Source organism: Protopterus annectens, chromosome 14.part0 (genome assembly GCF_019279795.1).
Source record: "Protopterus annectens isolate FY-2018-M chromosome 14.part0, PAN1.0, whole genome shotgun sequence".
In the NCBI taxonomy this organism is placed as follows: domain Eukaryota; kingdom Metazoa; phylum Chordata; order Ceratodontiformes; family Protopteridae; genus Protopterus; species Protopterus annectens.
This window is the reverse complement of record NC_056748.1, coordinates 887,902,335-887,927,871: the sequence shown is the minus strand read 5'-3', so window position 1 is coordinate 887,927,871 and position 25,537 is coordinate 887,902,335. Positions and strand designations below refer to the sequence as shown.

The window sequence follows — 25,537 nt, the reverse complement described above, 5'->3', positions numbered from 1 at the left end:
GTTAGTGTGTTTGCTGCTGTGACAGGGCCTTGGATGGTGAGAACGGGTATCCAGTCAAGCTGTAAGAGAGCAAATCAGAGGTTGGAAAAGTTTATTAGTGGCCCTAGGCCTAAACTTATGTTGTGTGGTGGGTTAAGAGGCTATGGGTTGTAAACATGGGAATGTGGGGGAGTGGGGGGACGGGTAGAAGGGTAATGTTAGTGTTTCTGATTTGGTGCTCAGTGTTAATGAAGAGTGTGCCAAAGGAATGGTTATTGGTCCTAGGACTGGGTCTTGTCAGTTGTGAGGTAATTTTTGTGTTAAGCAGAGGTCTGGTAGCTATTCACAAATGTTTTGAATTATTGCTAAAAATTAAATTTGAGGTTGAAGTCCCCCATAATGATTAGGTAATTGGAGGGATGTCTTTCTTGATGGAGCTGATTAGCCATTGTTTTATTAACAGGGAAGAGTATGGAGGTGGATAAGATGCTGCTGCTGTTATGTAGAGATTTGACCTTTATCCTGCGGGAGTCTGGCAGTTGTCCTGTGCTTGTATCTGTAGGTTTGTTTAAGCTCGTGGTGCAACACCAAGATCATTTGCCTAGTCTATTCTGGGCATATTGGAAGCATAGAATGAAAGAGTGAATGGGTGAATATAATTTATTTGTTTTTATATGGGCCAATTTCAGGCCCATCCTAGGTTGTTGGGTACACCTCCAAGTAAAACAAAACTTCAGTTACAAATGCAAGCATAGACTAAGATGAATTGTTAATTTTGATTACAGTATAATAATTGGAAGAAAAAATGCATAACAATGCCTAAGGCAAAAGACTTTAGGGTGATACAGTAGAGATTGTAGTAGGAGATGAAAGCTATCCATGTACATATATTGCTGCTGTTGCCAAAAGTGGGTATGAAGACTAGTGTGAAGAGAGGTTGGAGGGAAAGATTAAATGGATGTAGGAGAGTTATAATGGGGAAAAGCATACATAAGAACTTGGGTGAAAAACGCCGATACAGGAGCCCTTTTTTTTTGTAAATTGTATATGGTTGTTATTTTGGTTGGAAGTTTAGGACAAAAAGATTCCCTAGGTTTTCTTTAATAGTTATGAAATGCACTCATTTTGTTTATAAAACACTTAAATATTATTTGAAATGGGATAAACAGTTCAAGTGCCATAAGGATAAGGTTTTATTTTGGGGAAAAAATTGAAGTGCTCTACTTTGCACTGGCTATGAGTAAGTTTTGTACTGCAAAATCTCATGTTTCCACAAAAAATGTCCTCCTTTAGACATTTGAAAAAGTGGCAATCCTAAGTCTACTTTATCTAACGACTTGCCTCAGCATATTCTATCATCAGTTCACTTCTCTGTGTATTGTGAAACCCAGTGCAAACACAACTTAATATTTCTGCACTGGTGCAGAAAAAAATCTTAATATTATAAGAGTAAATGCTATTGTGTTAACTCTAATAAATGTCTGTAATGCAAAATTGGCCATATTTGTGGTGCAGTATTGCACATATTCATAATCTGCTTATTAGGGGCTCGAACCACATGCAGTGGCAGTCTATGGGCTTGTACAACAACTCAGCAGCAGTAGTAAGGAACTAACAGTTCAGTAGGTTACTCCTTTAACAGTATTTTCACCTCTTATTATTGCGTGAAAATGGGGGTGAGTCTACAGAAAGGAAACCAAAATAAGAGTGAGTAAACAGCAGAATAGCGGGAAGGTTTTTGTTTACAGAAACGATGAGGAAGGACTACAGGCAAAAGTAATGTAAATATGCAATCATCTGCTTAGTACTGCTATGATATAAACAAGTGTTCTGTGTACTTCCCTGCATACAAACATTTATACAGGAAGTTTTTTAAATCAGTAAATATACAAAACAGAAAACCAGTGCATATTGTGAGATACGTTAATGTACTGAGATCCAGATTTCCAGGAAAATTGGTTAGTTGCTAAGTTACATATTTTGTAGCTATGCTATGGGACAGACCTTTGCAGTATGCTGTAAATGGTAACCTGACTTACCTGTGTACCCACAGTAATTACTTTGGACCAATAATTTAATTTCATAAGCATGTTTGCACAGCTAGTCTCATTAAAAGAACTAGTTACAAAAAGTGTTTTCAGTAATCAGTACAGGTGCAAAAAACGTGTTACCTGGGAGTGGCAAAAGATCTTTGTCCTTGCAACAGCTCTCCAAGTGTCTTAGACAAGGGATCTGTACAGTGGACTAAATCAGGGGCTGGTTGGCTAAAGTGTGTTATTAAGTGGTCTTCATATCAAGCTTTGTATGCAAATGGAATGAACTGTTGAGTAAGGAGTGCCTTAACACTGTTATGCTAATGTTCAGAGTGTTTGAGTAGGAAAAGCGTGATCCATATTGTTGAACTGCAGGTCCAAAGTGGTCTTTTGGCTTCACGTTTTGCAGTCCAAGACCGTCCTTACTGGTGGGAGATATGGTGATGGGTCTGCCTAAAAGAGCTAGCAGAATGCAAAGTTTTGCAAGCAGCATATAAAAGGAGCAGTTCCATCCTTTAGATGTTTAAGGCAGTCTGTGTTCATCTTAGTACTCTTTTAACAGTATTTTCAACCCATACTGGTAGGGTACATAGGCATGTACCTAGCAGAATGCAAATTTATGCAGGCAGCACACAGCATGGGCAATGTTCCATGTTACAGGCGTTTGAGGTGTATGTTTGAGAGAGTATGCATTCAGCAAAATACTCCTTTACAATTTCTCAAAGCTGGTCCTTTTATCAGTGTAAAACATCAAATCAGTTGTATTTTCATTTCCCTTATTAATATTGTGTTAATCCATCTTTATGTATTTATGGTACTATTGCTGTTCCCTGGTAATACACTTTCAACTAATGTACTGTTTGCATGTATACATTGAAGTTTTTCTCTGAATTTGTGTTCCCTGTATCATAGCAGAGTACATTCCACTCATTGATGAATAGACGAAATCAGGTGTAATGCTGTTGTCCTGCAACATTTATATATAAATTTGTTGTAGAATATCTATTGTAGGGCAGTGCCCTCAGGTCATTAGATGTGACACTCTCTCATTGGCTGTACACCACAGTGTTCTTTCTAGAAACTAGGTAGTGCTGAGCAAGTGTTGTTTATCTGTTTTAAGTCACATTGTGGTAATTTGAGACCTCATTTGCTAAATTTCTTCAGTTTTGAATAGGGGTGTGTGTGCTTCCATCTAAACCATGTAAACTACATAAATATGGGTGATAATCTGTACTTACTTTCCAAAAGGTAAAGCTGGATGTTTTGTAAGTGAAGGGTTGTAACCCCACAGTCACCTGAGGCTGTAGTGGTACATGCCTCACATCTTGCTTATTGCATGCAGTAGGTAATTTCACAAGGCCGAACTTGTATTATTCCAAGATAAGGAACAGTATTTTGGAGTAGTGTAAAGAGGAGGAAAAGACTGCCGAAGTCTGCATCTACCACGTGCTACTCGTATCATTGGTTGTGCAGGGTTAACTTCGCTGTTTTTAATAGGAGTGTCACGGTTTAGATTTTTACAGATGTATTCTCTGATGAGCCCTTCCATGTGTCCTAAATCGGTGAGTTACACTTGTGCTTTTATTCTGTCAACATAATGACTTGTTTATGTATATTGTTTTGCAGTCTTTTAGGGAAACGGTTTGTAATGCCTGTTTTTTTTCCAAATAAAATAGACTTTATATAGTATGCAGGTATTTTGCTTGCAAGAGTTGCAATTTTTAAAGATGTCATATTTTTTTTTCTGTTATTGGAATCTTTCTCCATTCTTTAATAAATGTGGTTTTGACATTGTGTTGCGGATTTGTGAAATAATGGCCTCCTCTGACTTCAGCACTTCTTGCAGTGGTTTGCTAAATAACATTACACTGTGGATGAATGAGCAAGCTGTGCCTCACCAAGGTGTGGAGGTGTGGGCAGTGCTTGTGGTAAATAGTTGTAGAAAGATATGCTTGACATATTGTCTTCTCTGCAGTGCATTTACAGACATTATCTTCAGTCTTTGGGGAGGACTGCCATAGCAAAAAAATACCATTTCAGCTTGCAACCTTTTTGAATTTCTCAGAGGAGCCAGTAGAGGTCATGGACTTGATTTTGTTTTGAGTTAGGCGCATGGCCGGCCTTAGGCATAGGCGAACTAGGCGACCGCCTAGGGCACCGTACAGGCCAGCCTCGGAAAAGGCGCTATTTTTAACTATTTATTTATTTTAATTAATAAAATTCTTCTCGCTCGGCTCCCTGTTCAGGAAGCCTGATCCATAGCGTGAGAGGGGTGAGCGCCCTCCCACTTACAGCTGCAGGTTGGCTCGGAAACTAAACAAAAAAAAATAAAAAATTTGCGGTACACGAGTCTGTTACCTTAAGGAGGAACATTAGCATGCAAGCGTCATGACGCCAGCGTGGACGCAATTACATTTTTCAGGCCTGCACGTAATTTAAACTAGCAGTTCCTTTAAGAAATACGTCAAGTCCGTGTGGAGCCATTCGGTTTAGAAAGAAGGTAAGTGTATGCGTGTTTGTGTTTAAGTGTAATTTAAGCCGCTCACTTCTGTATGAGAGAGAAAGTGTGTGTGTATATGTATGGAATTTAAATTTAGCTGTTCTGTTTGCATGAGAGATAGTGTGCGTGTGTGTTAATGTGTGAGAGTAGATGCGTGTACCTTCTGTGTTTGTGTGGGTTTACTCCCGGTGTTCCGGTTTCCTTCCATATTCCCAAGACATGCTGTAGGTGTAGCGGACATTCTAAATTGGCCCTAGGTGTGTGTGTGTGTGTGTGTGTGTGTGTGTGTGTGTGTGTGTGTGTGTGTGTGTGTGTGTGTGTGTGTGTGTGTGTGTGTGTATAATGTAAACTTAGTGGTTCCGCTTGTCTCTGTATGAGAGAGACAAGTGCATGTCTGTGTTGTATGAGAGAGTAGAGTAGGACTGTGTGGAATTTAAACTAGTTGTTAGTTGCTGTATGAAAGAGAAGCTGTGTGTCTGTGTTGCTATGTGAGAGAGTAGGTGTGTGTTGCTTTGTGATAGTAGGGGTGTGTGTGTGTGTGTGTGTGTGTTTAGCATACCTTTTCAAGTGTCTGGATTTAGCATTATAGTTTTTGTCTGTTTCTCATAAAGTTTGTGGTTTTCTGGCAAATCAGGGAGGACTGTAGTCACGAAATTATATGTATATGAGTTTTAAACTTTGCATCCTCCACAAAATACATGCTAATACAAATACTGTTATTCTTTTAACTTTCTAAGTTAAAAAGGGCACTACTTCAAACTGTACTTCAAACTGTCCCTATTTTTTAGCCATTGCATCCGTGTTATTTTAGGCTTTGTGCAGATTTTTTTGCACTAAGAGGTTGAAAAGTATGCATATCTTTCTGCTGTACAGATGTTTGCAGAATGTCCAAATTCTTGCTTCATATTTTTGGCCTATTCCTCATAAAATGTGTGGTTTTCTGGAAAATCCCTAAAGATTGAAATAATTAAATGTCATACATTTGAGTTTCAGTCTTCATTTCCTTTAGACAATGCCGGCTAAGATAAATGCTGTTATTCTAGCACCTTTTTAAGTCTAAGAGCAATATTTATAATCTGTCATTTTGGAGCCTTTGCCCCCCCCCCAATATTTTAGGCTTTGTCCAGCTCTCTTGTGCTAAGAAGTTGAGGTATGGAGGCACTGTATGTAACGCCCTAGTTGCCAATTTTTGGTGCATTTTAAGGTGAGGTAGTGGTTCTGCATTCCTGAGTGTGTCTTCCTTTGCTTAAGATGCCTAGTGACTATGAACTTGTTGTTTTCTCAGTCATTCCCTATTGTAGTATCACCAGCTTACTAGTTTTATGTAACATAGGCAATTAATTCTTAAAGGGCAGCAATCACTGAATTTGTAGATGAAACACTGAAATATAAAGTTGCTTGCCAGTAACAGCCTCTTCATTAGTTACACATCTCTTTAATGTGGAATTATTCAGATGAAATTTATTTCTGCAGAGATTGTGCTTACTGACTTATACTGACGGATTGTAATGATAGAAGTCTTGAGTGGCCTTTTATGGTTAAAATATTCTGAAATGGGCAGTTATTTCATTATTGGGAAATGCATTGTTTCATTGCTTACTGGCAAAATGTTCAAAACTACAAATTTAAAGCACAAAGCTACAAATTTAAAACACACACAAACAAGTGGTGCCTTATTGTACAGGGAATTTGAAAGCAGTGTTAGTACCATAATTGCCTTTGGTGCAGAAGGCTGTGGATTCTACTCCCCCACCATGTAGATGAAGTGCTGATATTGCAGTACCCATATGATTGCTGATTTATTTGGTGCATTACAAGGGAGGCTAGGGGTTCTCCACTCCTTAGTGTGTCCTCCTTTGTACGAGAAGCCTAGTAACTATGAACTTGTTGCCAGTTTTAGTCATCTCCTTTTGCAATATTACCAGTTTATCACATTTTTAATTGTAATATAGGCAATTCTTCAAGGGCAACTTACACTGAATTTGTAGATGAAGCATTGACATGTAAAGTTGTTTGCCAGTAGCAACCTCTTCATTAGTAACATATTTGTTTAATGTGGAATTATTCAGATGATTTTACTTCTGCAAGATTGTGCATTGAGTGATATTGGTGGATTGTAATGACAGGTCTAGCCTATTATGGTTGAAATTTTCTGAAATGAGTAGCGTTATTGATTTTATACATTTCATTGCTTATTAAAAGAATGTTAAACTGCAATTTAAAACGCTTTCTAACAAGTGGCAGTGGTATTATACAAGGAGTATAATTTACTAGAATCAGGAAGGTGAATCAAAGAATGAATACATGCATGTATGGCCCTAAAAATGTGTGCAAGGAGTCTGTTTTGAAAACAGCCCAAAGATAAACTTAATGGCCAGATGCAGTTTCTATGAATGTGGGTTTTCATGCCATTTCAATGGCAGAGAAGTTTAATGCTTATGCCAAGTCTGTTTTCATTGCGAGATTGTATTGTTTAGCAAATGGCTATCTGTGTTTGTGCTATTCTAGCTTAAGCTACTGTACAGAGGGAGGAGAGAGGTTGCTATTCTACTTTCACTGAGCTGTAAGACTCGCTCACCTACCCCAAAGTAAATTAAACTGTAAGTTAAGTAACCCTTTGAAACAAGGCACATGGTCTTTTATTTTTTGAGGACATGACTTTTATAGTAAAATATGTGTGAAGGAGCAACAGATAAAGCAGGTTTATTAAAGGAAAATTCCACCGTCCTTCACTTTCAGTTTAATTACATTATAAGGTATCTTTCTTTCTATGCATTTAAATAATTGAAGGGAAAGACTGAAGTGGCCTTCTTGGAGAGTGTGGCTTATAGGGGTGTGCATTAGTATGGTGTGGGTGGGGCTTAAGGGCCGCTGGAGTACTACTTCGCTTAGGGCGCCATTTCAGCTAAGGCCGGCCCTGGTTAGGTAGTGTGAGATTTTTGTATGTGCTGCATTGTTCCACATTCTCTTTCAGTTCTTGTTATTTCATTGCTGACATTCTCTCTGTCCCACTAGAATACATTTTTGCTTAATGACTTTTAATCAATGTCTTCATTTTGTAAGTCATTTTCATCAATTCCTTCCTTGACGTGGATGTTAAACCAAAGTATGGAGGCAAACTTGATTAATAAATGTGCTTCTAGTTAGGCAAACAGTGCCCAAAGACATCTGTGGATGGGCAGTGGTATTTATTTGTGAATTATAATTTACCATGTAAGGTATTCATTTAATAAACAATGCACAGCTGCACCATGATATTCATGATTCATGTACCAAACTTGCTGCTGTGTAAATGGTGCGCCATAAAATTTCCATGGCACACACTTCTGTTACAGTGCATTAAATTTGTGGAGAGCAGAGACATGAAGGCGTCATCATTAACAACGATCCCATTTTTTTCATGGGGTTGGGGTGACGCATCAGTTTGGGTCACTGATACAATGGTAGATAATAGTCCAAGGGGAAATACTGGGGCAAACAATCTTGTCATGGTATCTGTATACCAGAGTCCACTGTAATGTCACCAGCAGGATGCATCTGTGATCATCAAGGCAAGCTAAAGTAATACTAAGTGGTTAACTACCCACTACTGTTGTATGCTATAATTATACAACTATTGCCTTGGTAATGTAGTGTTGGATATCAAACTCCATCACCATGCAGCATAGACTTCTTAAGCGTCTCTGACTGTGGTACATTCCACCATGGCAGGTGCTATTCTGAAAAACAGAAATTCAGATGGTAATGTACATATGCTGCGTATAAAGTGGCACCTGCATATACCCATGCAATGTCAGTTCCATTCTTCTGACTAACAAGTAGCAGTATAGCTCTACAAAATTCCCATGTATAGCCAACATCCAGTGTTTCTTACTTAATGGTATACACTGAGATACTGAATTGTCCTCCTCTGCAGCAGTAGGCAGCATGCAGTTATATAACCATCATACTGCTGAGGAAGACTTTCAACAAAAATAAATACATTCTGCATACACAGTGCTCCCATTTTACCTGTACAGCATAAATCTCAAATAACCAACATACTGGTGACTGCCTACATAAACCACACAAGATGTAGCTCATTCAGAAGGTGCAAAGATCACTGCAGAACATGTGTTGTCACACCTTGATCTGTGCGATGATGCAAAAGTGCCTGTTGGTATGAGCCCTTAGAGGTTGCACTGAAATGCATGACACTTAAACACATTTATGTATGTTTGTATTATATGCAGGGAAATGAGACTGAGACATGGAAAAACACAGATCTCTAGCACAAGTTACTGACTTAGTCCCTAAGCAAGGTACTGCTCTTGTTCCTGGTAGGCCTCTTCCATAGTGCAGTACTGTACTGTGTTGATTAGGTAGAATACAAACAAGTTATATGTACAACTTACTCGTGTTTGTACACAGGGCTACTGCATGTCAGGTGGTGCTGTATGTTGCCAAGTTACTAGAGACCGTTTGTGTCCCTCTACAGTACGCCACACCAGCGGTGGTAGCACTGCTCACCATACTGCAGGATGCTGACAGCACCCTCATATGTTTGCTCTGGAGTTGCCCTGTAGGAGTTCAGCATATCTAAGCAAAATTCGTAGTAGGTAGCATGTGCCATAGAGATAATCTTACTTCTCACCTACTTTGGGAAATTGCTTGAGTTTTTTTGGTTTATAATTATGTAGTGACATTCTCTAACAAATATGATGCAGCTATGTAAGATATTAGGATGTTAAAGGAAGGCACATGTTCAAGGAAAGGGCCCTGAAATAGTAAATCCACCCCCTGTGAATAATTTTTTTTTGCAAAACATTGCTGCATCCATTTATATTTGGAATTTCCAGGTGGTTACTGACTTTATTTCAGGATGCATATCTTGACTAGTACCAGATTTGTTTGTAAGATTATTTAATTTATTTATGTTATATTAGTATATGCTGTTATATGAGACGTGACTAGATTTGCTATCATTGCAAGTACTTGATACTATGATTTTTTAAATTTATTTGATAGTGGATGCGAGTGAGATTTTTTTTAATTACACATGGCAAATTAGCTACGATTGTTCTAATTATGTCTCAGTAGATCAAAAAAATGTATTTATTTTGACAGCAGCTATGCTGCAGTCATACTCCAAAATAAAGATTCTTTCACTTAGGATATAGACAAAGCAATTAACTTCCCTAGTCTTATTTCAATACGTTTTGTTATGTATTTGAGTATTCCTTTTAATGATTTTTAATTGTTTAAGAATTTTTGTGTTTTTATGCAACTTTCAATAACCACATCGCCACAACAGTCAGGAAATCCTTCTATGTGGCACACCTAATCACTAAGGGCTTTTCATCCAGAAAAAAGGAGGTCATTGTCCCACTGTACTCTTCCCTCATTAGATCCATTATAGAGTATAATGCCCCGTTTGGTATGTACCTCACAAGACATCTGCAACAGCTGGAAAGGCCACAGAAATACCTCACTAAAAGAATCACAGGCCTAAAGCAGATGCCATATGCTGACCGTCTAAAAAAAACTCCAGCTATACTCTGTGGCATATCGTCTACTCAGAGATGATCTCTGCTTAACATACAAGGCCATGTCAAACCCTGAGCTGTTGAGACATGCTTCACTTAAAGAAATCCCAATCCCTCAGTGCCACACGCTCCAGGGATCTAAACCTTGTCATCACAATGAACAAAACATGCTGGAGGGATAGGTTCCTGACCCAGAGACTCCCCATACTCTGGAACAGACTGCCCATACATGTCAAGCAGAGCGCCTCATTGGCCCTCTTCAAAAGGAACCTTGATGATTGGATGGGAGATTGGGGATCATGTCAGTCACCCTGCTAGACAGGGGCCCAGAAAAGTAAATATTGTGGGAAGAAATATCCAGGGAATTGTTATGGCTAGGCTTGCATAAGCCCTAGGGCCGATAGCCTAGTACCAACCTATGAAGATTTTTTTTTTAATTTGGGATATAGAAAAAGGAACTTTTTTTTTCTTTTCACTGAGAAACATAGCTGCTGCTTTTTTAGACTGTACACATTTTTATTTGTTAGAGATGAGGGAGCTTTTCTTAAAGATAAGGAAACTAGAAAAAGTCATGGTGTTGGACAAACCTAGAGTGATCATTTTGCAAGTGTGCTTTCTTTGTGCTTCACATTGTGTAAGTACACATTTGCATACCTCAAGCACTCATCCCTTTAGAAAATCCTGAGCCTGCAATTGGTCATGCTGTGATCAGTGCTCTGTCCTGGAAACCAAATGTACATAAATAAACTCCTGCTCAAATAACCAAGTGTAGAATATATAACAGAGTCTTGTTCTGTCTGCCTGGAACATAAGCCAATTTGAAACCAGCACTGATTTCTTGTATGGAGAAATTCAGACTGGTAAAGGTGTAAGACAGGTAAACCAAGATGTTGTGATTTAGTGACCTGTCCGTTAAGATCTCCTATTAATTGTATCTTGCATAGCTGTACTGTCAGAGAGCATTGCTTACTTACCTTTTCTGCTAATTTGGTGTTTCTGTGGACTCCTAATCCATCAGATAGGAGTATCTGACACCATGCGTAATAGCCATATATATTAGCCCTTTGAGTGTCTGTAATGTAAGTGAAGCCATTGAAGTATAGTGTACAGATATTTGGCGTGGTATCAGAAACAAAACAAAGATGGTTACAAAGGATTGGGAAGAGAGATTGGGTAAGCAATTCACAAAGAAACAATGGCTGGGGATATATGTATGACTCCCAAATATGCAACAGAGTCTAGAAGATTTAGGATCTTTGCTTGAAGTGTTTTACACAGGCATTTTTATACCCCAAGTAGAATCCGAAGATTTTTTCCTCAGGTAGACAGCAAATGTTGGAGGTGTGATGGGAAAAAAAGAGGTAATTGAGAACATATTTATTGGAAGCGCAGTGAGTTGGAAAATTTAAAAAAATCCTTGCAGACTACTCTATCAGAAATACTGGGTGAGCAAATTGGTATAACTAAGGAAGTTATTTTTGAGCTATGATACAGAATCCGAATTACCTAGACATAGTAAGGCTTTACTGAGTTTAATTATGGTGGCTGCCAAAATACCAGTTGCTAGAAAATAGAAATCAAAGTCTAAACCAACTGTACTAGTAGTAATGAATCTAGTAATAGAGATAAAACAACTAGAAATTGGATCTTTAGGAAAAGGGTAGGAGCAAATTGCATAGAAAAAAATGGGAATTGTGGGAACAATAAATACAGAGTAATGTTTTGGAGGAGGAATGAGGTTTAAAAGAAGGCAGGGTTTGAATGAGCTTTGTATTGTTTCACTGACAATGATAGGACAGATTATAAGTGATGTATAATGCTTGCAACTAAAAATATGTTGATACAGTTTTTCATTTATGTAAAAGTATGATTACCTGTGTCATAAGTGATGACGTAATGAAGATGTTTCTTGTAAAAACAAAACAAAAAAAACCTAAGATTTGGATAACTTTCTTAGCCATTTCCATATCTATGCTGGTCTTTTTCTTTGCTCCATTAGTTCTGCAAGCATATTACACTGTCTCTTTCTTTTCTATTCTCAGCCTACATTGGAGGAACGTGTGCGAGATATTGCCATAGCAACTAGAAACACAAAACATAATCGAGGTTTATACAGGAATATCCTCATGTATGGACCACCTGGAACTGGTAAAACTCTGTTTGCCAAGGTAAGTTAAAATACTAGGGAGAATGTTTGTGAATTGTTTCACATTGCCATGTTTTTAAGATCCGTGACTTCAACAGCATGCTTCTTGGCTGTGTGTAAGAGTAACATTGAATGTTCATCATTTGAAAACTGCTATAGTAGTCTTGGCTGTATAGGTTACATCCTGCAAAGGATGTAACAGCCATCCAGCTTCCAGAATTACGGGCAAATTTCATGCACCCAGACTGTTGATAGCATGAGCACAGCTGTAGAAAATTAGTGGCTTGTGTGCCAAGCCCTTCAGAGCTTTCTTGCCAACTGAGAGAGGGAGGCTAGAGCCCTCAAAAGGGTCAATGCTAGGTAAGTAAAAAATCAAAGTCCTTACAAAAAATTATACAAAAAATGAGGGGCAAAGGGAAGGAGTGGCTACTGCAGTGGTGAGCATTTGAACATCTACAGTTATGATAAACTGTACTATGTTCATCATACTGATCACTGTTGCAGTAGCCTTAGCTATATGGGTAAACTATTGTAGCTGTTATGTTTAGGAGGAGGAAGGATGTGGGGCCAGGAGCTCCTGGAGAATGGTCCTAGCAAAGTCTGTTTGTAGACCTGGTGAAGGAATCTAGTTTGTAGAGCTTTGTGATGGTATGTACAGAGGTTCAAAATTTTGCCTCTAGAATACTTTGTGTTTGTCCCTTTCCAAATAGCAACTAAAGAGGCAGGTTATAACCCTACCTAAGGATGCTGAAACAGTGATCATACTGTTTTAGTATGTTTACTTACACAACTGTGTATTGTTTGAAAGTCCAAAATCAAGGAGTGAAACGAGGTATAATGTTCATGTTTGTCCAGCACAGGGAATATAGTACATTGGGAAGGGGGAGAAAGTAAATATGTTTTAGCGATGCAGTTTTTGATTAGTGACCCTGCATTCATCAGGACAAGCTTTAAGGAGGCATATTTGCTTGAGCTGTCTTGATTTTTAAAACACTTAAGAAGTGTCATTCTTCACAGTTACACATTTTTAATGAAAACGTAGAGGGAAAATAACTAGAAAGACTGGAGTAGGAGGAATTTGGACTAGACCACATATTTTTGGATTCCTTAACCAAATATATTTGATGGATCATTTAAAGTAATAGTAAAGCAGCATATCTGCCAGTGAAAAACTGGTTGGATAAACTCTGGTGAATAGGCTTTTTCAGTTGTCATTGTGATGATTATATGAAACTCGTTGTATCAAACATAAGGAAATCTTCCAGCGAAACCAAGGGTGAGGTTTCACAAATCCATCATTTATTATATTTTTACTTTTTGCAAAGTTCTTCTTTGCTCCCTTTGGAGATGTAGTATCATTGTTTAGCAACTTTGTACAGCCTCTGTGCAACCACTGAACAGTTAGGGTTATCTAGAGCTGTTGTAGCACAGTTGTAAGGAATATTGTGTTAGCACTTTTGAACAGAAAGACGCTAGGCTAATTGGTGGTTGTCATAACAAGGAGACGTGGTACCTGGAACACTTTCTAAATTACATACATTCATGAGGGCAATCATTCTGAGTGTAGTTTATTGAATGGTACTGAGTGATACTGTAATGGAGTATGTTTTTGTTAGTGTTATTGGAATGCAATCATCCACTGTGTGGTTGCTTGGTTTTGTTGGATTCTTTGAGGAAGCAGATCAGTTCAGGTGGGTTGTATTGTCTTATCACTGTATACATTAAAATGAATTGGGTAAACCAGGTAGAGCTAAAATATTGGCCATCTCTATGAGCATATCCTTGTGTGACAGATAGGGAGTATGTTCTTTGATTCTGCATTGTTGGTGTAAATATGAGGAGGCGGTGTAGCATCCAGCTCCCATTTTGTTATAGGACTTAACCACACAGCAGCTAAGTAGTAGTTAAAAGATGGCACAAAAACAGATTGGCTAATGGAGTCTTTTGTGAATAAAAAGTCCCTCTTTTATTGGATATAGACAGACACATTAAGGAGCAATTGCAACACAGATATCATATGTAGTACAGACCTGGAAAGTTTGAGGAGATTGCTGACTATGAACTGTTCATTGCTGTTGGGTTAGATGGATCGCATAGATTAATTAGTAGTGTGTACACAGCTGACCTAACTTTATCACAGTCCTAAATGTTCACTGCATTTAACTTTTGACATTCACCCTCGGGTAGCTGATGTAGCATTTTGTCAGATGTCTTTACCTTGCTTGTGGGATAGAGGACAGTCATTCAGTGCAGTATACACAGTCTGATCCATAGTCGCTGTTTGGTGATTCAGGAGTTTGCATGTAGTGGAATGTTATTATTGGATTGTCATAAATTAGTTTCCTAGTTTTGTGAAACCTTGCATATCCATTCTAATGAGGATTATTTTACTGCACAGGTACTGGTGCATAGAAGTAACCAAGTTCACATGTCCAGCAAGGAATGTAATTTTGTTATGGCACTTGGACCTGCAGTGGTGGTGCTCCGGTAGCGTTGTCGCCTCACAGTAAGACTTTGTCCTGTTAGATTCTCAGCTAAAGCGTTTTCTGTGTGGAGACATGCGTGAATGGGCGTACCTTCGTTGAAGGTTGTGAGTCATGGCTGGCAACTCGGCACGTAAAAATCTACTGCCAATCATTAGCGGACCGGAGTTCCGCTGTGGCAACCTCTAACTGGGAAAAGCCAAAAGATACAACAACAACAACAACAACAACTTGAAACTATGCTGAGTAGTTAACTAAGTGTATGTTTCACATGGCTGAAAGAAGTCTAGTTTCATATCACTCATTTCTTGCTATTTTGGAATAATGTGGAATGGTTAACATACTTGAAAAAAAATGTCTGGAGACAATAGTTTGCCTTCAGCTGCTGCACTTCATTAAAATATGTTTAATTGTGTGAGGCCCACTGGCCAAAATGCCCCTTTTCAGTGGTTGACTCAGAGGCACTGTCTAGCTAAGTGACTTGCTTAGAGTTACACTACACAAACAGAGGTGGTGGAAATCAAACCCTGTGCCCTTGACTTAACAGCTCAGTGTCTTAATCCTGTGCTGTAACTGCCAAACAAGTGCTTTGTGCATGAGCACATCTTTCACTTAGACGTCATAGTTAACTGTATGATTATCTAGCATGTTGTTTTGTGTCCTTTGATCTAATTCTTTTTACTTACTGTTAAGTGTCCTTCTCATGTTTTTGGCTAGTTGGGTGTCCTACAGCTGCCTGTACTAATACATGGCAAATAGCTGGCACTGTTTTTGTGTTACCATGTTACCTGATAAAATTATTTGCTTTTACAGCAAGTTGATCTTTGCCCTTTTAATTTTCTGCTTCAGACTTCATTGTATCTGATATATGACTTCATACAGTAGTTCAACCACAATTGTATAATACAGAACTGTCATCACTTTGTTAGTTTAAATGCTACTATAATAATACTCTGCTCTAACTTCTGCATGCCAAATATACCCTGCATGTTTCTATTCCTCCATGCTAATATTACCTGCCTTGTAATTTATTGTTTGTATGGCACTATAGTGTCTGCTTGTATATAGCCCATCCTCATAATATTCTCAAATAGTAAACTGTTTTCAGTTACTGTTTCTGTATTATTCCAGCAGCTATTAAATCCAAGTGTCACAGCGATACAACAGTAAGCACTGCTGCCTTGCAGCACTTGAGTCTCCAATTTAGCTCTCATGAGGTACATTCTTTGTGAAATCTGCACATCTTCATGTGTTTGAATAAGGTTCTGCCGAGTGACCCAGTTTCTTCACACATCCCAAGAATATGACGTAGTTTAGTTGGGAATCCTTCATTTTGTGTGTGTGTCTGTGTGTGTCTGTGAAAACATTCATGTTCACGTGTTTTGAGATGGGCTTATGTCTATGTTCCAGGAGAACTTTGTCTGCCTTTCATACAGTGAGTGCAAGGGCAGACACCAGCTCCTTCACAACCTTGAACTGTGTTAAGCAAGTAATTGAAGAATGAATGTAGGAGTAAACTGTTATTTAATACCTACCATTGGTTAACAATCTAATATTTTCCCTTATTTGTCTACAGCATTGAAATTATGAAGTGCACTTTGATTTTCTTTACAACTGCAACAGATTTTAGTAAACTCTGTGTATCTTTACTGCTATACCTGTGCTCTTACAGCAAACCCTCATTGAGATGGACAACTGCCGCAGTGTCCTCCATGCCATCTTTGTGGTAGTATCAGACAGTAGTTCCTTGTATTCTTTTAAATGTGCTGGCAAACATCTTTGGCGATAGTGTTAAGATGGGCCATTTCCCTTTGACTTCCTTGTAAGCTGTAAAATGGACTGGGGAATCTTAACTCATCCTTCATTACTTTCCAGTTGACTGAACCAGAAATCTCTGGTTGAGGTGTTACCAAGATTGTTTTTTCATATACAAATTTCACTTTGGTCACTGTTGCTGAAAATTTTCTATTGAGAATGGAAAGGTCACCAAAATACTTGGTTTAAGGTGGTAACTGTGGCTTGGCAGTATACCATGACTTAAAGTTCTGTGCCACCTGCTAGGACATTTAGTACCTTTACCCATCAAAGTATGATCCCTTGGTTTGGGGAAACAAAGACCAAAGTGAAGCACCAATAGCTTTTATTTTCATTAGGAAAAAAAGTTCTGTTTATGTTGGAGGGAGCATGCTTCCAAATATTTGGATTGGAGTCCATCTTCCACACAAAGAAAGCCACACATTTACCAGAAGAGTACCTTTCAATATTGTCATGAGTACTGTTTCATTAGCTTTCCTTTGCTGTGTCTTTCCCATCCACAGGTGATCTTGTCACCTCACCATCTGCCTTCTGGGAGCTGAACCAACGAAGGTCATGTGGATTTTCTCATTTGACTCTTTGTTTTGTAAGAGTGCAGGCAACTTACTGACATCCAGACAATATATTTGTTGCAGCACCATCCATATTCAAAGTTTTTTCTGATAATGGCTTATAGCTCAGCATAGAATTTGAAGAGAGCTCCAGTAAACCCTTCATTAGGTGGCCCTTTTACAGGTCAGGAATTTAGGTCTTTGTTCAGTTTAGTACCTTACTTATCATAGACTTTTACTGGAATCATGACCTATATGTAGGGCTGCACTAATGTTAATGCCACCTTATTTGGATAATTCCTCTAAGGAGGTGAGTCAAGTGAATGTATTATCTCACCTGCTGCCATAAGTTTATATGACAGTCAGAAGCTACGGTCTTATGATCAGCAGCACTGACCACCAAATAATAGGAGAGGGGAGATTTACCTTAAGAGCATGCTGTAAATGTGCACTGTTGCATCAGCTACTAGTCAACACCTACCATACCCGAATTATTGCTTTACACTGTAGACCTGCTGATCATGGTTATAATCACTGGCTTCCCAGCATTTCACCTACTGCAGACTGAGCCCAGTACCTTTCAAAGATATCTTACCAACAGCAATTGAAACTTGACAAAGATTATTTTACACACACCACATTATTTTGTAAGATGATTTAATGACATCTCTCCAATATTGCCACCCCTCCCATGTCTTTGCAGTAACATTGCAATGAGCTAGACCATTCTAGCACACAAAAACACAATTACCACTTACCCTTAAATAAGCTATGTGTTAAATGTTGGTTTGGTGGTAGCAGTAGCTTGATTAGAACTGCCTCGAAAGGCTGAAGCTAGCAATAATTCCTGTTTTGGTGCAGTATCCTTAAGCCAGTTAATAAGTAAATCACTAGCCACTAGCTTGTAAAGTTGAACATTTTTCACTTAAATTAAAATGAACAATGCACTGTATAAAATCAGATATACAAGTATCCATGAATTGCACATAGAATACAGAATAAATAACTTTACATAGACAGGTGACCTATAGTACAACTTTGTTTAAAAGCACGTCTGTTCATCTAGCTACTAGTAGCTGAAGACGTATTTGATTTTCGATCTCCATATGACCTGAAAGTCTGCAAATGTGTGCACAATTAAGAAGTTTCTTTTTCAAACAGTTTTTCTGCATTTCCACACATTTTATACTTGTTATACAGTTTATGTGCTGCAATGATACCGCAGTACAAGCAGAAAATTATTAACTTCAACAGCTGGCTAAGTTTCTGATGTCATTCTAAGGGGATCCAGTATTTGTCTGCTTGGGATGACATGATTGACAGACCTTGATGCTGTGCCAGAGATGGCCTGCATCTGTCACCCCTGGGTTTTCGGATACTAGCTAAGGCTCTTGCCACCCCTATAGTGCCTTTTTAGGCAATGTTCCAAAGACCAAATTGCCATCATAACAGCTATAAATAATTGCAATCTGAGGGCCATGCTGCTCAATGCTAGAAGTCTAAATCTCAAGATGCACTTGCTCGAAGCACTCCTCAAAATGGAGAACATTGACATTTGTGCTGAAAAGGAGACCTGATTTAAAGCAGCAGAAAGCACCCCTGCATTGCCAGGCTTATAACATTCCACACCCTTCGGCCCCAGAACATGGACCAAAACTCCAAAGGTGGTGGTGTTTCCATATTCATAAAGGATATGCACACCTCCAGACTAGTAGCCCAGCGTAACGCATCTGAGATACTTCAGGTACAACTAACATTGGGTAACACTGCAATTCAGGTCATTGCCTGCTATAGGTCCCCAACCATGTCCCAATACTCTCACTCCACATTCCTAAGCACCCTGGAAACTATTAGGATCCAACCCAATACTCTCATACTAGGTGACTTCAACTACCCCTCCATCAACTGGGAAAACTACTCGTGCACCAATATACTGGACCAACACTTCCTGGAATTCATCAGTTCCAATGCTCTGGACCAGCTCATTCTTTCCCCAAGTAGAGGAAGCAACATCCTTGAGCTGGTTATTACTAACATGGGCAACCGTTGCTCTACACCAATAGTCAATTCCTCTGATCACCATGGAAATCCACATCTCACCCACACACCCCTGCAAAGGTAGCCACCATGAAAAACTTCTCCAAAACTGACTTTAGGCTCCTAAAAACAGAGGTGGCTAACTTCACAGCACCCATGTCAATGGAAAATAGATGCATGACTGCCGAATCGTACACCAATGCACTGTACGAACACGTACATAAATCCATGGAACTAGCCATACCCAACAGAACCAAGACGCTCTCCGCCATAAAATGGAAACCAGTCTGGTGGTCCCCTACCATTAATAAACTTTACAACAGAAGAAAGAAACTGTTGCAGAAAAAGGTGAAGTCCCAAGACTGGAAAAACTCTCTTATTAGCCTCAGCAAAAAGTTGAGATCCCTCATCAAAACTTCTAAAGCCAGCTGTGAAGGTAAAATTGTGGCAGACACTAAAAACAACCACAAAGCCTTCCATAATTATATCAAGAATCTCCACGGCAGTACCCAGGTTTGCTCTGAGTTACTGCACAATGATACCTCCTATACTGTACCAACAGATATTGCCAATATACTGGCCGACAGATTCATTGCCAACTTTACCCCTCTCTCTCCCCCTAAAGGACCAATCACAGTACCGGAGGAATGCCAGGCGCCCAGCATTACTGCAGCACAGGTTAAATCTGCATTGTCCAAGGCCATGAATACAGCTTCTATGGGACTCAACAACATCCCTGGATGTGTTGTACATGAGCTACAAAGTGAACTGGCACCACATATGTGTGCTGCCCTGTTCAATCACAACCTCACCTCAGGCTTTGTCCCTACAGAATGGCGCACTGCTACAGTCATCCCTCTCCATAAAGGGGGCACGACTACAGACCCTGGGAATTATTGCCCCATTAGCCCGATGAATCTGATATTTAAGGCTATGGAGTGCATCATCATGGACCTAATTAAGAAGGCTATAGTGAATCTCCAAACTCAAGATCCCAAGCAATTTGGTTTTATGAAAGGTAGATCATGCCTCAGCCTGGTTGACGACTTTGAGTCAGTCACCAGAGCTGTGGATGAGGGCAAGGCAGTTCATACAGTCCACCTCGATCTGGCCAAGGCCTTTGATCCAATTCCCCACTTAGGAATTATTGATAAACTCACCAAACTAGGCATCAGCCCCTGTATCACTAGGTGGGTTGCAAATTGGTTCACATAGCCCACAGTGTGAAAATAGCAGACTCCAAGTCTGAGTGCCGACCAGCCATGAGTGGAGTTCCACAGGGATCAGTCCTGGGTCCTCTCCTGTTTGGCATCTACTTCTCAGAAGTCCAGGCCAACACGGAGGGACATTGGCTGACCAAGTTTGCAGATGACTGCAAGCTGGAAGCCATTATTAACTCTCCAAGTGATGTAGACATCCTACAGAAAGGCATCACTGAGACCAATGACTGGTGTTGAAACCATGGCATTTAGCTTAATGCCAAAAAAATGCGTCATCACCCCCTTTGGGAAAAACTCAGTTCCCACTAATTACCACATCAATGGGAGCCCACTGAACACTTAAGGCATTGTAAGAGATCTGGGGCACAGGTTGATAGCAACCTCTCCTTCGACCACCACATTGCCACTGTGGTCAGAAAGTCCTTCTGTGTGGCACATCTCATTACCAAGGGTTTTACATCCAGGAAGAAAGAGGCCATCATCATCTCCCTCTACTCTTCCCTCATTAGGCCAGTCTTCGAGTATAATGCCCCATTTGGCATGTGCCTCACTAGACGCATTACTTGATAGAGGCACTGGGAATTAATGTTGGGCGGTACGATGCCAGGGCACTTCACCTATAACATTTGCAGCAAACAGTTCTGTGAACAAAACATAAGTACAATCATTTAATCTTAATACTGCTTATTCATATTTGAGCCAGCTTTTCTCTTCTGAGGTTTCTAAAGAACAGTGGAGGGAGAAGTCTCACAGTGCTCTGTGAAGTTGATTGTCTCATCTGGTCAGTCTGCTTTTACTGATTAAAACCAGAACATTTAAAAGTAGGTCACTGCTTTTACTGATTAAAACCAGAACATTTGGAAGTATAAGTAGTTTATCAAATACAGTGTTAGGTGTATGGCAGAGTGCAGATGTTGACTTCTGGCTGGTAATTGAAGAAGTGGAATGTGCATCTGAATTTCTGCGTTTTGGTGATGGAGCGAGCCACTTGTTAAAGAAGAGCAGCCCTGCTACTTCACATTCATTGGGTAAACAATACGACAAAGCTGGTGTAGTCAAGTGGTACACAGGTGCCATATTGTTTGATAGCAGCAGGAACTGAACTTGGAATTCAACAGTATCTGTGGAGTACTTGATGTGTTTGAAAGAGGATGGAGTGTAGGACACACAGGTCCTGCATGAACAAGTAGCTGTTCAACTCCAGGTATGTGATATTTGGGATAAGACATCTGAGATGATAAAACAAATTGAGCAGGTGGAACAGCAACTACTGATTTGAACAGAGGATAAAGTAAGTAGGTGAAATTTGAGATTATGTGGAATTCAGGAAAGTGAAAATGACTCAGGGAGTCGATGGACTGCATGAAACCATGCTAGCAGGAAGGAGGGAATGTGCAAAAAAAAGTCTGGGAATTGTAGTAATGAAGCATTTGTTGGTATCAGTCACACATTAAATGTATGATACCTAGGCCTATATGTTACAAGGAGGCACAAGTACTTTTGCAACTTAGAAGGTAGAAGGTTTTCATGGCTTGGTGACCTGTGTATGTTAAGCATGATTACTGAGATAACACTGAAATATTTTATTTGGGGTAACAGTAAAAAAATGTAGGAGAAGAAAATTTAAGTGCAAATTAATAGCAATGGTTTGTGATATGAAGGTGTCACTCGAGTTGTATCCAAGTATAACCATCCTTAGCAATATCTTAAAGGTCAGAGTGGATAATACCATTATGAATTCAGAGCATTGTTGTGTGTAATTTCTTAACCATCTTGTGTACTTAAAGATTTATGATTATTCTTGGTCTTGGATGATGATTTTTGTTCAGCAATGATCTTCTTTATGGGAACCTTCAGATTTTTGCTGATCTTTTTTATGGAGAATTTAAAGTAAGTAGATCTTGAGTTATTATTATAGATGTTGTAGCTATTTGTTTTATATTCCTTGGTATATTTGGAGCACTTGTTTTATTCTGTTAGACAAGAATTAAATTTACTGGCACAAGTGACAGCTAAGAAGACTATATAGGGGCTGGAAATATTGCTGTTGAATTTTAAGTGCTCCTAACGTTTTAGTAAGTTTGCCTATTAAAGGCTTTCAGTTCAGAGGTGCTCATTGGGCTGGGTTTAGATTACCTGAAGGAGAAGATTACTCCTTTACTACTGGATTTGACCTGATGTGAGGATGCTGTAAGAATAATGTGATTATGTGCAATGATGATAAGGTTTAGGTCAAGAAGATTTTGATCCCTTGTGGGCTAGTTAACAGTTTGTACAAGGGAGTTGGCATTTACTAAGTTTAAGAATCTCTGTGAGTACCCAATCTTTGTGGAATAGGAGCTCCTATTTGTCAACTGATAATTGAAATCCCCCATCCAAAAGATTTTTATGTATGGGTAGTTCAGTAAATACCTCTATAAATCTTTCGGGGACCTCTAGAGACATGGAGGATGACTTGTAGAAGGGTATGAATTGATAATTTGTCTTTGGAGTAATTTGAAGTTCCTTAAATTCTGTTTGTGTGCCATAGGGAATCACTCTAGGAATAATTGGGTTGCTGACAAATATTGACACGCCCCATTGACTCTGGTGTGTCTGAGTAATTGATAAGTGCTGAAACCCAGTAAAGCAGGAATGCTGTCTTTACAGTGGAACCAAGTCTCTGATAAAATAGAACTTTTGTTGTGTTCAAGTTGCAGGCAAACCTTGAAATCATACAATGTACTGCTAAGACTTCCGTAGCTGAGCAGAGCAACCTTGGTGTGATCGAGATTGGCATTTAGTGCAAGGCTTTTTGTTACGCTGACTGCCCAGAAGGCGGTTTGTTTTATTTAAAAAAAGCAAACTGTACTATGAGGACTGCTAGTGCTTTCACAAACATGTGGAATTTGTGGAATAAAAAGTACAAAGGTACAAGGTAGCCTTTATTAAACAAGTTGGCCTGTCAATTATTTTGTAATGAGTCAACAAAAACTGGATGTTCCTAGACTGTGACACCAGGTACTTGTCAATTGTAAAGGCTAGTTTACTTTTCTTTGCATCTCGGTATCATTCTTTGAGGGTAGAATTCTACTTGTGGCTACAGTCTTACTTGCATTTGATGCATGTATATCAGTCTCCAGTATGCATCTGCGTGTCCTTCCGAGTTGAGCACCTTAGATCATTTCACACCTGCATAAGCCACCACCTGGAGTTTATAATCTTGTTTGTGGGTCTCTAGTGCTCTCATAACATTGTAAATGCTGGATTTGAAAAGGCAACTAAATGTCACTGTATCTTTGTAGGTTAGTGGCTCACTGAGTTATGTGAGTATGGTGGAGTTGTATTAATGGATCACTGTTGAGGCTCATTAGTCCTGACTCTTGGAGTCTTGAGCATTGATTTTTTTTTTTTTTAAAATCCTCAGTGTATGCTGGTTTAGGGTGATCTTATGGAAGCATTGTTGCGTATGTACTGCTTACCAACCATCTGTGTAAGTAAGAAAGTGACCTCCAGGTTATATTGATAATTATGTTCCTCACAAGTAATGTCATATTTGTCTAGTAGTATGTGGTTGCTGGTGGATGTTAGGCAGTTCCTTCCTTGTTTCAGAATACCAAATGCAGTGAGGCTGGCAACAGAAGAGCTAGAGGTAGATTGGGCAACTGGAATATGAAGGTGATGCACTAGGTGAGGTGAAAACGTACGAACACGGAGGCAGCAGCTACCTAAACATATACTGAAGAAATCTGTAATGTAGTATAGTCCTCTAGTTGTATGAAGTGTATTTGGTACAGCATGTAAATGCAGTACAGTAGCAACAGAATGAGGGCTAGTGAGGTAATAGAAAGTAAATGCAGTAAGAAACAGGTAAAAACTTTTAATAATCTTTATCTACTGTATTATAAACACTGTGTAAATATGTGTGTAGTACGTGTATCTTGTTATTGTTAGTACACATTCTTTGTGGTAGTCAGACATCATATGTCGTATGACTGGAGGTTCTCAGATGCAGCTAAGCACACACTTCAGAGTCAGTAGGATTCTACAAAATACACACTGTAAAGAGTCAGTAGACTTGAATGTTAAGTGATTTCTACTAGGATTTATGGGACTCTCTTGCCACATGTTTAGATGTAGCCAAATGTAGTACTGTCAATAATTAGCCTAAGTACAGAGGAAAATGTAGACATCAGTTCAGTAGCTGTTGATAGCTGCGCACTGACTTTGGGAGCAGCAAAGAGCTATTATAACAAATCAAGCAATTGACCTGTGGAGAACAATGTTTATTTATAAATATACAGCAGCAGCTTACAAGGTGGTGCAGCCAAGCTGGGGACAGGAAAGAGTTTCTGTAAGCAAATTACATAGTCTTGTTATACTACCTGTAACAACTTTTAGTAACCGTACAAGATGGGAAAAGGACCAAGATGAGAGTCGGCAATGTTGGTTAACAGTTATAAACACTTTAAAAACAAACCGGTTGTGTTTATACAATGCGGGGTCCTCACTGCTGTATCTAGTGTGGCAGGCACAAATTTGCTTAGAAGTAGTCAATTTGGTAGCAGTATGCAGCAAGGAAATGCACCACTGAACTGCACAGGTAAACAGAGCTTACAGCACAGTTTTAAAACTACATTTTAATTTTGCAGCAGAATCAAAAGGATAACTGTAATTTAAGCCAGTATTAAGCAGAATACCCAGAACACTTAAAATTTCCTTGAAAAAAAATCCCCAAAATGTCCTGAACAAGTAAAACTCTGGAGCAAAAACTAACATTAGCAGTAAATTAATTTTTAAAGTAAACAGAAACAATTGAATTAAATAAAAACTCTTCCTGATGTCTTTGGGACTCGTAATAAGATCAAATAAGTTAGAATGGGTCAATCCAAGAGTATTGTGCAACAAGGAATACAGCACAAACCAGACCAACCAAATACAGCAGCAGTTTAAAAGCTGCACTTAAGTCACAGCCATGTAAAAAAATCTGTAAATTTAATCCTAGAACAAGAAAATGCCAAGAACACATGTATGTTTCCTACTCTCACCAAACAATGCTAAACGGTGTCTCTAATGAGCAAACCTTTGACACACTAAAAATAAAATTATTAACAAATTAACTGTAAATGTAGTTTAAAGTACATGGAGGGAATTGAGTTCAGTAAAAACAGTTCATCGATGTCTTTGTGTCTGGCAGCAAGGTCAGACCCAGTTAGCACCGGTGTTTGACCCCAATATTAATAGATCATCAGTTATATTTGACATCTAG

General features: G+C 39.1%; 1 protein-coding gene across 1 annotated transcript in view; it reads left to right on the top strand.

The window, feature by feature from the left end:
• LOC122788743 (ATPase family AAA domain-containing protein 3-A-like) overlaps window positions 1-25,537 on the top strand; it is a 493,053-nt gene that overhangs the window by 254,883 nt on the left and 212,633 nt on the right. The window contains exon 12 of the mRNA XM_044055637.1: window positions 12,080-12,205. Coding sequence (XP_043911572.1) covers window positions 12,080-12,205 — 126 coding nt within the window. The remainder of the gene's footprint in view (window positions 1-12,079; window positions 12,206-25,537) is intronic.